The sequence below is a fragment of the Pocillopora damicornis genome, chromosome 3 (assembly GCF_964200805.1).
Source record: "Pocillopora damicornis chromosome 3, jaPocDami1.2, whole genome shotgun sequence".
Taxonomy (NCBI): domain Eukaryota; kingdom Metazoa; phylum Cnidaria; class Anthozoa; order Scleractinia; family Pocilloporidae; genus Pocillopora; species Pocillopora damicornis.
In genome coordinates, this window is record NC_142672.1 from 8981519 (window position 1) to 8994353 (window position 12835).

At 38.1% G+C, this 12835-nt stretch overlaps 2 protein-coding genes and 1 long non-coding RNA gene across 3 annotated transcripts; 2 read left to right on the forward strand and 1 right to left on the reverse strand.

The window, feature by feature from the left end:
• Positions 1-374: 374 nt before the first annotated feature.
• Positions 375-5509, reverse strand: LOC113680734 (uncharacterized). The gene is made up of 6 exons (XM_027197774.2): positions 5324-5509; positions 4575-4604; positions 3842-3888; positions 3442-3523; positions 2319-2852; positions 375-2059 (listed from the first exon to the last, which is right to left on the reverse strand). The coding sequence occupies exons 1-6, from the start codon at positions 5384-5386 to the stop codon at positions 1784-1786; spliced, it is 1032 nt and encodes a 343-aa protein (XP_027053575.1). The 5' UTR covers positions 5387-5509; the 3' UTR covers positions 375-1783.
• A 2899-nt stretch (positions 5510-8408) lies between these two features.
• LOC149048111 (uncharacterized) lies at positions 8409-9368 on the forward strand. The gene is made up of 2 exons (XR_016184985.1): positions 8409-8823; positions 9133-9368. It is a non-coding gene; the product is annotated as an uncharacterized LOC149048111 (long non-coding RNA).
• A 69-nt stretch (positions 9369-9437) lies between these two features.
• Positions 9438-11687, forward strand: LOC113680823 (uncharacterized). The gene is made up of 4 exons (XM_089199413.1): positions 9438-9521; positions 9913-10027; positions 10139-10252; positions 10998-11687. Exons 1-4 carry the CDS (start codon positions 9438-9440, stop codon positions 11471-11473), a joined length of 789 nt encoding a protein of 262 aa, XP_089055539.1. The 3' UTR covers positions 11474-11687.
• The last annotated feature ends 1148 nt before the right edge of the window (positions 11688-12835 follow it).

Here is a 12835-nt window from a genome sequence, read left to right on the forward strand (position 1 = left end):
ATCCTACAAACATGGCTCCTTAAGACAAAAAGAATGACTATCAAACTCCTGGTTTTCTTGCTCTGATAAAGTTGGACTAAAGATGGTTTCAAGTACCAGGCTTTTGCAGGGCTATTGGTTGTAAATGCCCCTGCACTTAAGCCAAGTGCAGTATATAATTTATCCAAGTAGATTTCACAAAAATTTATTTGTGACATTTCACCCCATTCATGTTCAACCACACTAAACCAAACTCTGGGTTTTCCATTTCACTGTTTCAGTAGTTTTGAGTGCCTGGGTCTCTAAACTTTACTTGGTGTACGTAGATTAGATTCAGAAATTAACATGCCCGATTAAATAACTACTTTCAGCCTGACAAAAACTTGGCATGGAAGTCAAATGTCAACTTGTATTCTTTTATTTCCACTCTTACTACAACTATGATTTTCAATTGAGAGAGACAACAGAAGTTTAGTGATCATGATTTGATGTTAAATCTGTTTGTAATAAGCAAATGGCTCAGTTTCCACTGGCAATGTCAGTCCTTTTGGGTCATTCTTGGCGTGTGGCTCTTGGGATACAATATGAGATTCGGTTACCAACAAGGAAACAAGGATGGTTGCCCATGACAACACCATTATGTTTTCATTCGGTCCAGATCCTGTCACCAAACCTTTTCCACACAATACTCAACTGATGATCTTGGTTATTATACACTAGACTTACTGGGAAAACTCTGATTGGTTGAGAGCATACAGTCAATATACAACAGCACATGAAGTTAACATAATAACCCAATATCTGTAGATATCATGTCAAGTTCAAAGTCTGACTAATTTCCAAGCTCCTCATCTGTAGCATTCTCAAACTTTTGCCAACTTGGAGAAAGGTGTCTTCTTTTGCAAATTGTTTAAAAATGTATAATAAAACAATTACTGAATTCTGTTTTTGCATGATATCATGAATTATCAAACCTTGTGTCTGTGTTATCTGCCCAAGCCTTTGGTTTGAGCACAATAACTCCAACCTTGGCATTAATCATTCATGATATCAAGCTCAACTTCAAATAATTACTTATTAGTCCTGTTAACCTGAAGTTGGACTCTAGAAAAATTTTGCTTTTACCATCTTCATTTTCTGCTTAAACAGAAAATTGCAAAAATTATTCCCAAAATAGATTTCAGCATCTCTGGTGACAAACCTTTGTTCCTACAAGATTAAATATCTCAAATTCTTAAAAGAAAAATTTCTGCTAATTCTTGTATACCTTGCCTTTGTGCAAACAAAACACAACTTACTGTATTGAAGTAAACCATGAAATCTAAATATTATTTACAGGAAGTTTTAAATATACAATGTGACCTATTAACCCAGGCTTGTAAATACCAAAGCATTTGTTTCAACAAGGGTACTTTCTGAACCACATTACAAGGGCAGGTGGTGAAAGTGAAGGGGAGAGGTTATAGAAAGCATTTGACAAGAAAGATTTATAATTTCCAAGTGATTTCTGATAAATAAAACGACCTTATCTTCTTAATAGAGTCAGTTTGATGCTAGCATAGGATATATCTCCCTGAGAGAGTCTTCTAAAGAACCTCATGTAGACATTCAGATGATGTGTTGTGGCTGGATACACTTGCAGAGCTAGAACATATGTCATGAGGGCAGTGGTACTTCTGATCCAGATCTTATCAAACTGGGTGTAACACTTCCACAACCATGTTTGCAACATAAATTTGTAACTATTTCAGTCACATGATCTTGTAACAAATTGTGTCACATTACAGACTTGTGACAAGTCACATTATACAAGTGGTGGCTGTTGCATGGGTGACTGTCCCACAGGTGTCTGACCCATTGGTGGTTGCTGACCCATAACTGACTGTCCTGGCTGTTGCTGGGTTGGGTATGGCATGTGTGACAAGCCTTGTTGCTGAGGAGGCTGTCTGTAAGGATTGAATCTTTGTGTTTGCTGCTGTGAGGGATACCCTGGCATCATACCAGTTGATGGCAAACCTCCTGAGCTAGGTGGCCCATATCCAGGGTGACTGTGTGAAAGCGACTGTTGTTGCTGAGGCATCTACATGCACGACACAACAATAGTGATATCATCATTATTCTCTTATGTCTAAAATTTTAAGGCAATTTGATATAATTTGCGATGATAATGATCACCATTTTATCTAACTGTGTTATTTGTCTGCAAAAAAATATTTCAAAGGGGATAAATAAATTGGTTAAACCATTAATTTTCAAGTAAGGAGAAACACAAATAAGGGAAGTAAAGCATGAAGGAAGAAAAAAGAATTGCAACATGAGACTTGGAAAAGTCGGGTTACCTGTTGTGGTGCACCTTGTCTGAACTGCATCTGCCTCTGCTGCATCATGTATTGTTGAGACTGTGGTTGATTCTGTGACATCATGTGTTGACCTATAGCTGGAGGAGCATGAGACTGAATGGGTGGAACCTGTGGAGGTAAATTTCCCATTGGTCCCGACATGGTTGGTGGAGCTACCGGTCGACTCTGTTGGCTTTGAGAGGGATTCGGGTAACCCATGTGACTCTGCGCTGTCATGGGTGGATGCTGAAGTTGAGGAGGGGATGAGGTTGACTGTCCCATCCCACCAACTGAACTGGCACCATATCCTGCAGTGGTAGGACCACTCATTCCTCCCAGTTGTGGGGGCATGTTGGATTTCATTGGGTCATTCATTCCTGAGGGCATTCCAGCATTCAATCCTCCTGAAGTTGGCATCATGTCTGAGGATGTACCAGAGTTTGGTGTCATATCAGGAAGGCCGTGCATACCACCCCCAGATGGTGGTGTTGCAGATGCTGGGGGTCTATTGGAACTACTCTGTGAGCCAGGAGCCTGTTGACAGAATGTCCATGAGCAAGGCAATGTAATGTTACAACCAACATGCAGGGCAGACTAACAGCTACAATCAGAATTTCTAACTGTGTTCCACTGCTCTCAAAATAAAAGAGATAAAGATTCTGAAAACTGATCCTGTTACTTAAGTGACGCAACTTTAAACAGGTTTTGTACTCTATTGACCTAACACCTCTGTTTTCATAACCAATGATGGAGGGTTAACACCCATATAAAATGAAAGTGACAATCAATCAGAGTATTTCTTGTTCTTTTTTTTTTTTTTTTTTTTTTTTTTTTTTTTTTTTTTTGGCAGAGACAAAGTAAATAGTAAATTTCCATGAATTTGTTCCAAATTTCAAAAAGGACTTTCCTAACTTTTTAGTAACATTATCAAATTTGAAGGGCTGACATTTATTTCCACTTAATATTTTTCATTTGAATGAAGGTAGAAACATTTTTTGGGCCATAAAGTTTGCAAGACTTTTTTCGTGGGAAAATTTTTGTGTTCAGCAAAATCCACAACGATTCAAAATTCTTAAAATTCTAATGCTGCCCAGTTAAGCCATTTCACTAATGATTCACATACTGGGATTGTGTTCTGCATGCTTTGAGTGGAGTCAGCTAATGTTGCCAAGTACACCAGATTACGATGCAAAAGTTGCTGGTATCTGGAAACAAACAAAACAAAGAAACAAAAAAATGATCAGATAATTTCATGCATCTAGAGGGAAAGTAAAACGAGTAACTCCTGACTGAAATGGGGCAGAGACCATGGCAAGTTGTCAGGAAAGCTTGATAAAATGATGGAGGTGGAGGGGGTAACCTTGGCATGGACTAGCATCCCATTCAGGGGGGTGTGGTAATAATTCTAGTCATTCTGTGCTTCAAATACTGGGATTAACTCATGCCGGATGAGTCACTCAGCTTGAGCACAGACTTAACATTTTTTTCAATGAACAAAATCCCTGTTAAGTGATACTACTTACTGTGTGCACTCATATGCTTTCCCTTTACTCTGATAATCAACAATAGCCTACAGAAGGGATAGACAATTTGTAATGGTGAATACTAACCAAAATGTTCTTGTATAGCAGTGTCATATTTATTGCAACAAACTGATGTATACACCAATAGCATATTTGATTGAACACCCCATCCCTTCCCAAGAATTAAAATAAATTACTTTCCTCAAATAAGTACTGTCTCCTCACTTAAAACATTAGACATTTTTTAACAGCACCATTTTAATTTTGCTGCTATTATAATTTGTTTAAAATTGGATCTGCCAACTAACAGCAAATTGTTCAGAAGGCAGATCAGATTGCTTTCTTCCCACTCTTTTGGTTAATAACCTCACATACTTACAAAGCACCTGTACATGTATATGCAACAAGTCTTCTATGAATGTTTCTCTCATTTTTAAAACTTGACTAAATGCTGTAAAACTTCCATGGAGGACAAGATCATTATCAAGTTTTTATAGGCCAGCTACATTAACTTGGATTTTTAAGGCAAACTATATAACTCTAACTCTCCAAATAAAACCCTCTTCCCTTAATGATTAAGCCCTTCTCTTAAACTCAGATTCCATACATAAGCACCCCAGGCAATTAGTCATGAGCACCTTCCCACAACTGTAACAAAAGCCATGCAAAAGTAAACTGGTTTGCTGGGATATGAACTGAACTAAAACAAACACATGTATGTACACCTATTTACCTGAATAAGTTGTGAATTCTCATCTAGAAGCTGAAAGACAAAAATTATGGTGCATGAGATCAGACACTTATATTCAGACTGATATTCACTCACAAAAGAGGCAATGGAGAGACTTGATTTGAACATTTCTGAAACAGGTTGTTCACAGCTGAGTGTTCATGACATAAGAGTGAAAAAAGACATATCTCAGAATATTAATAACCCTCGCATGACCATAGACCACACGATGGGATGTATTACTTACCGTACCTTCTAGATACAACACAAGGTTTCGTAAACGTCCTTCAACTTTCACCGATCTACAGTATCGTCACAAGTTTTGTTTACACAAAGAGATCGTGTCACATATCTCCCATAATTGCACAGAATGAAGACGTTTATCGTTTCTTTGAGACGAAGTAACCATTACGAGCTCCCTAAGCTATTCAGAAAATTGCTGAAAGCATCTTATTTTAATAGGGAAGATGTATAGTAATTAAAGTCGAATTTAAGTTTTAAGCAAAAAGTAATCTTGTTTAAAGAAAAACCCGATTTTTTAAAACATTGATATTGCAATGCAAGTGAAAGAGTAAATTAATTTTACAAAGACTAAATCCTTCGAGAAAAACATCTTCGATCAAAGGGAATGTACAGACAGGTGTAAACAACAATTGATGCTATTAATGAAAAATTATGACAGGCTTAAGCCTTGTAGTTTACGTTAATCCTGACTGTAATACTACAACAAGCTTAGCAGCTCTTCTACCTACCGATTGAACTGTTTGTTGAGTAGGTTCTGAACGCTGTCGTCCAGACACAAATGTCATCGACATGCTGAAGTTCTGCCTTCTTCTGACAAATAGCAGCTAAGAAAGGAAGTTGCAATGGCCTTCTCGAAATTTGAAAGACACGTTGTGTAGGCCCAGTTGTCCATATCCATTATCGATATATATGTCATATAAAACTAAATGAAATATCCTGAAGCAGGAAAGCACTGATTTGCAGTCATTGCCAGACCCCAAGCAAACCTCTCCCCGACTCGTCTCAAACCTTACCGCGGTCGGAAAAACGCCTGAAGACGCTTGGTGCCTGAACGTAGATGATCGCGCCCCATAATGGAGGGGTGAACGTTACGTGGATTTACTTAACGGAGTTCTGCGAATATTTGTTCAGTTGACGAAATGGAGTGGCTCATTAGGGAAGGTACGTTTTTGGGCTGGGGAATTTTGGTATTTTTTTCCAAAAAAGCGTTGGCCCTCCCTTGCGTTTTAATAGAAAAAACTCCTGACCCCCCCCCCCCCGCCTTTAAGTGACAGACAAAAGCGCAACCCTCCCCTCACTACTACATGGTATGTTCCATGTGGTGGAAACCTCAGAACATTTCACTTGTGAACGCTAAATATTTGAATATAAATATATCTCGATATTGAATGCGTGCGAGCTGGAAACATAAAAATGCGAACAATCAGTGCGGGATATTTACGTTATACAGCTGAAGTTTGAATATGGAAGTATAAACTTTGATACTACGTAAGTCCTTCTCCAGCTAAACCAACTGCACGACCCTATCCCGATTACAGCAAACTTCCCGACTTTCACTACCTACCAAGTGCGAAAACACCTACGAGTGGCCGCAAACCTGATGATTATCAGCCTCGAACTCAAATAAAATAGATGTTTCAAGAGGGTAAGCTCAAAGCAGGGAATAAAAGGGCAATCAAAGAGTTTTCTGAAAAATATATTGTTTCAGAAAAGCTTGTTGCAGATTATATTGAGCATCTAACTGACATTGGAATAAGAAAAGATAAGCGGCGAACAGATAATGACAGAAATCAGTTGTCATCCCTAACAATTGGTTTCTGACTATCACAGAAACCAGTTGTCATCCCTTTGAGTAGGTGAACTTGAACTTTATATTAATCACCACAATATTGCATTGAAAGGAAAGAAAGATGAGAAAGTGAGGGTGGTGAAGGCACATATTACAACAACAACAACAACAGCATTTATTTAAACACGATAAAAAATTCAGCAAAAGCTGATGTGGTCGTGTACGGACAATAAAACTAAATTCCTAACTAAATCCAATAAACTAAATTCCTAACTAATTATAAGAAGACTAATGTAAGATTTCTACATATTTTCAACAATAAAAATTCTACATAGTACATCATTATAACATACGTGGCTTAAAAATACACTTGAGTGACTTTTTAAAAGCGTCAACGTCTTGAATTGATCTCATTTGATTTTCCAGAGCGTTCCACCGAGTAATTGACTTGTATGAGCATGATTTCTTGACCATATCGGTCTTAGGTCTAGGTAACTTAAATGTCATTTTCCTCCTGAAGTCGTAGCTACTTACATACTTTTCAAAGTGACGGCTCATAGGACGTGGCAAAAGATTATAATAAGCCTGATGCGCTAAGATTAGTAATCGTTTCTCATACATAATCTCTAAGGTATTCCATTTTTACTGTGGCAAGAACCTCCTTGCTTGGAGTACACCAATCCAAGTTAAATATTATTTTCGCCGCTCTAACATGTATAGATTCTAAGCTTGAGAAAAATACTCGACCACAAGAGCCCCAAACTAACATACCATATGTCACAGACGGCAGAATAACCTTAAAATAGAAATCAATTCTTGCCTGTATAGGAAGGAAATACAAGGATTTAAGTAAATTCAACTTCTGCGTATATGACTTAGCTAATTCCGATACATGATGATCCCATTTAAGAGCATTATCTATCTGAACACCTAGGCATCTTGCAGAAACAACCTCCCCGACAACATAATCATATTGGCAGTAAGATTTTGACTTCTACGGTGCAGGACAGTCAGAACAACATTCAGCCAGCCTCTGGCTCAAATTCAGAGTCTAACAGTGACTGTGACAAGGTAAAGCGGATTGTTGGATCTAGTAGTAAATCTTCAGAACTAAATGATTCAGGAGATCAGGCAGTGGATAGTTAACAGGAGCAAGAAGCTGAAGGAACGATACCCAAGTCTAGTACGTCTCGATATGGACGGAAAAGGACACGAGTCCTCCGAGAAAACTATGTGCCATGGCATAATATACATGTAGAAATGTAACCGAGAACCAATAGTAAAACACAAAATTAAATCAAAGTAGATGAAAAGAAAAACTAAATCTGTAAGAAAAATGGAAAGCAACATCACAAAAATCCTCGTTAAAAATTATGGGAAAGGTGTGTGACCCTTAAGTTTGAATAGCCTACAAAGAGGTATGACCCTCCCCTTTTGGTGCTCACTTTCACTGATGACCCACCCCTCTGAGGCCCCGACCCCTCCCCCCCCCCTCCCAAGAAAAGACGTACCTTTCCTTATTGATGTAAATCAAGAGGTTCAAGAAAGCTGCCAGGAATTCCTTCCCACCTCCCTCATCGGTTGTAAAAAATCGAAAATGGGCTGTTCTAAAACCTAAACCACTGCCATGAAGTATATCTCAACTTGAAAGGGCTAGAGGAATTCGAAAATCCAGCCAGCTTAAATTTTCAGATTCAATTATAACTTTTCCCTTTGCTTCTGAAATCAATTGGTAAAGGAAAAGTTCAAAAGGAAACGGAGAATTTTCTGCAGCCCCAGGACAGAACCCATTTATTGGATATTGGATGGTTATCTGCATATTCTCATTGTTTGGTCATCTATCACTCAAATACCATGATTTAGGAAGGAGAAGTGAGATTTTAATCATTGTTAGAAAATGAATGCTCTAGTAGGATCGTAAGGACTAGTAGTACTTCTCTTAGGATGACTGATTAAAGTCCATCTTCCTGTGTCAGTGGTGATCTCTGTATACAGGGTTATCTCCCGATAAATTGGGATGAAACAAAGTCCATAGTTTGTTGACAGAACAAGTTTGAAGTGCTAAATTTTTGCTCAACTTCTCTGGCTTCATTTCTTTCCTTCTACGAGCGAATGCCATGGATCAAGAAAGAAAGCAACTGAAGGGAGAGGATAGCTCTTCAAAGTTCGTCCGATTCATATTTTGCGCGGCAGTGGTCGTCTTCGTTTTTTCGTGCTTGGCTTTCTTAGTTTTGGAGCACGTTCAAATGAAACAGAGATTAGCTTCGATCGAAGAGAAGATGGTCACGGATGAGACAATGAAGAAGTCTGTGCCACAAGTCGAATGCAGAGTGACACAGATGAAAGGGCTCATGTTAAAACTTTGCTTATAAGAAAAAGGAGATCGTTGGCCTTGAGTCTAGAGAGTCTCGAGAAAAGATTGAAAATTCTAGAACTCAGGTGAGATCACTATGTATGTCAAAGTTGTCGTTGTCATGAGATTACGGAAATCACAAAATGTTGTAAAGGTAACTAGTGATGGCGACATTGATTGATTGGAATAAGTAAGTTTTAAACTGGCCTTGCTGTGTTCAGGAGACGTTTGTCTTCTGATAATAACGAAAAAATGTAACAGATCACCTGCGTTGTTTCAAGATTCTATCCAAAGATAACAAATTCGGGCATTTTCTGATTAAGCCAATAACCAGATTACGATCTGTAAACGGTACATCACATTTGGAATTTAAAGATGGTTTGCAATTTTTGCAGGGCAATCAAGGAAAACAAGTCTTCTCCCAGGGACTTGTTTCGGACACCGGAAGTACTGCGAGGTAATCTGCGATGCGACGGTAAAGAAACAACACCCAAAGTTAAACAACTTTCCTTACCATGCAACGTGTAGAAACATATTACTTATAATAAAAGGTCAATCCCTGGTAGTAAGAAAGTTAAGACAAATAAGCCTGTGTCTAAACACGGAGTTATTGATATCACTGGTTAACACGTACAAGCTATTATTTCTTTTATGAAAATAAATGTCTAATTACAATGATGTTCATTTATCACAGGAAGAGATGGTCGGGACGGCAGGGATGGTTCCGCGGGCCCTCCTGGGCCACCAGGGACACCAGGGCAACCAGGGATACCAGGAGTACCAGGTTGGAGAAATACAAAACCACAATTTTTTTTTCTTACAGGACTTAAAATTATTATAATCATTTTCCGACATAAGTTGTGGTCAAGTCTTTACCCACATGTTATTTCACTGTAGTTAAAGCTATAGCTTAGATAGAAAGGAACTGGGAATATTTTATTTTATTTTATTTATTTTATTTTATTAGTTTTGCTAACAATACATACAGTATAGAACATGGGTAAAATACAATAACAATAACGGGCAGGCAACCACAACAGCGATAGCCAATTACTGTGGTCCCAGGAGTATTAAAATAGTAAAACGATTACATTAATAATTAATAATTAAGAACAGCATGGAGTTGGTGTTGTTTTCAGGCTGCGACATGATAGTTTTTTATTTCCACCATATAGGAGCAATTTCTTCCTTCTCTTCTCGTTTGTAATTGCATCCTCACGGCTAAACTATTTTATCCCTCAGGTTTTAGTGGTAATAAAGGCGGAACGCAAGGTCCACCGGGACCAAAAGGTACTGTAAATATTTTTTAAATCTTAATAAATCAGATCACGATAATTTCAGTGTAAAGAGCTATATTTCCATTTTATTCTGATACTGAGAAGATTTTCTAATAATGTGCAGGAGATCCTGGACCTCAAGGACAAAAGGGAAAAGAAGGCCAGGGGCTGTCTGGAGTCAGTTACGTGCGCTGGGGTCGGACAAGGTGTGATGGAGATGCTCAAGTTGTTTACACAGGTGTGTACCACGCCTTCCTTTCACAATTCTTGGGAATACAATTCACGCGCAAAGGGACCTCTAAAAGACGTCTTTAAAACAAACTTACAAAGGAAATAAAAGAGGAAATGTTCAAGTCTAAGGGAAGAGGAAATGAATGGAATACACTGGTCTTGACGTGTCACATTTAGTGTTAGAGAGTCGATGATTTATTAATTAAGGATTTTAGACAAATGTGTTGTTAAAATAATTTGAGTTAGTGTTGTGCTATGCAATATATCACATATTAATTAGCATAATTTAGTTGTTTTGCATAGATCCTCTATTCAAATAAGAGACACAAAAATAGATAGTTGTAGATAACATCCAAGGTAAAAAAATTAGCGTTCACCTTTCAAGATGAAAAACTGAAAAGTTCTCCGTTATTCGGCATTTTTTTCGTGGTTAAAAATAACTTTTTGAAGTCTCGGCCAGTTTCATTGGTCCTCTCTACGTCGAGTTATCAAAACTAAGGAAGAAAAGTACAACGTGTTCAGTCAACAACCATGTTTAATCTTCTCCCTATTACTACTGCGCATGCCCCAATATGCGCGTGACACAAACCGAAAGTACAAAGTTCAATAACGCAAAAGGGAGATTCTACCAAAAAAATTACTGAGACTCATGAATGCACTATTTCCCGAATAAACAAAAGTTAGGTTTTGCAAGTCTTATGACAATAAAGATGCAATACTAAAACTCTATGTTCTTTCCTATTAAACATCAGGATTCATTGGAAGCGGACATTATGCTCACCAGGGTGGCGGTGGAAAATACCTGTGTTTACCTAACCACCCAAAGTACGATAAGTATAGTGACAGCTGGCAGAATTCAGCCTACATCTTTGGAACTGAGTATGAAGTGAGTTCCTTTAATCCGTTTACAAATAACGTACATGACCATGATGCAACATGCGCCGTGTGCTACGTCGGATCGCGTGGTTCGCAACTGATGATGCCCGCGAGGAACGATTGTCCAACCGGTTGGGCTAAAGAGTATCATGGCTATTTGATGACTGAACATTACAATCACAAGATATCTCGAGATTTTATCTGCGTTGATAGGGAGGCTGAGTATGTTCCAGGCTCCCAATCTAGTCAAGATGGTGCGTTGCTGTATCTTGTGGAAGGGGTTTGCGGCTCGTTACCATGCCTCCCTTACATTCGTGGTAGAGAGCTGACATGCGCAGTGTGTACCAAGTAAAGGATTCAGATTTCACCGTTTCGCTTTCCCGTAGTACTTCGTCTGTTATTATAGTATACCAGAGGCAATGGGGAGAATCTATCCACCTTGAAAAGGACAAAAGACTAAAATGATGCTAAGAACAAGCTATTTTTCGATTTCCTAGGGGACACGCAGGAGTCTGAGTTAATTTTTCAGTAATCGTGTCACGGAAGTAATAAATTTTATTACACTTTTGAGCTGTAGTAATTCACTCAACGCGACGACTGTTTACCAACAAAACTGCATATAATAGCATGGTGTGAGTGTCAAGCGATGAATCAGAATAAATAGTGGTTCTATCCCATCAGAAAGAGATGCAGCTGCCTTATTATTTAGACATTTCAAATTATGAACTTCAAACAAAATTTTTTATGTCATGTAAAGCGCAGGGATTCTTGGCACTTATGAAAATGAAATCCACCCTGGGGAAATTGATTCTGTCTCCGTGTGTTTTGAAATCCGTGACTCTACTCAAGTCAGGTAAATTCAATGGAATTCTTAAGGTAAGCAAAACCGGTTGTTACTACTCGATCCAGGAGCCAGACATTAAGTAAAATTATTTGCGCACCAGCTGAGGAATAGGGAAAAAAAGGAAGAAATAGGAAAAGGAAGAGGGAAAGAAAGCCCAATAAAAGAAATACTACCGTATGTTTGCATTGAATTTCCAGTACGTGATTTGTTAAGCTTTAAGGCAATAAGTGCAAGACAATGTTGTTTCATATTAAGTTTTAAAAACAGAGCTGGTCGTGTCTACTAACTATAAATTTCTGAAATCCGTGTATGTGCATATGTGATGATGAAATTACTACCATACTGAGAGAGGAGCCAGAAATTTTTTAATTTAATGAGATATCCAAAGCGTAACCCAGACGAAACATGGCTATGATGACTCAGTGAAAGAGGAAATCGGATTTCTTAAGTTTTAAAGCTTTCCGGAACTTTCTTGATCATCTCAAAATACCTACAAAAGAATGGTTGTTGAGAATCTGATCGTAAATCAGAAAAAACGCTCGCTTTGGTTATCAGACTACTGTTTCAATTCTCTTCACCTGTCTGTTGATCAATTAAATAATTTATGTTCTGATTTTAAAAAACAAAATCAGATATTAACTACTGACATTCAGAAATGAAATGAAGATTTAGAATAATCATGTTATTGTGCTCTCACGGTAAACTGTAATCAGACATCTGGGAAACATATGATATGTTTTCCAAATGTCTGATTACAGTTTATCTTGGCGAGTAATTGGACGTAACACCATCTCTCTCGCAGCAGCGCACTTAAATCAACCCATATATGAAGTATGCGGAGACCGCTTAAGATAAATTGCATCTGCAAAG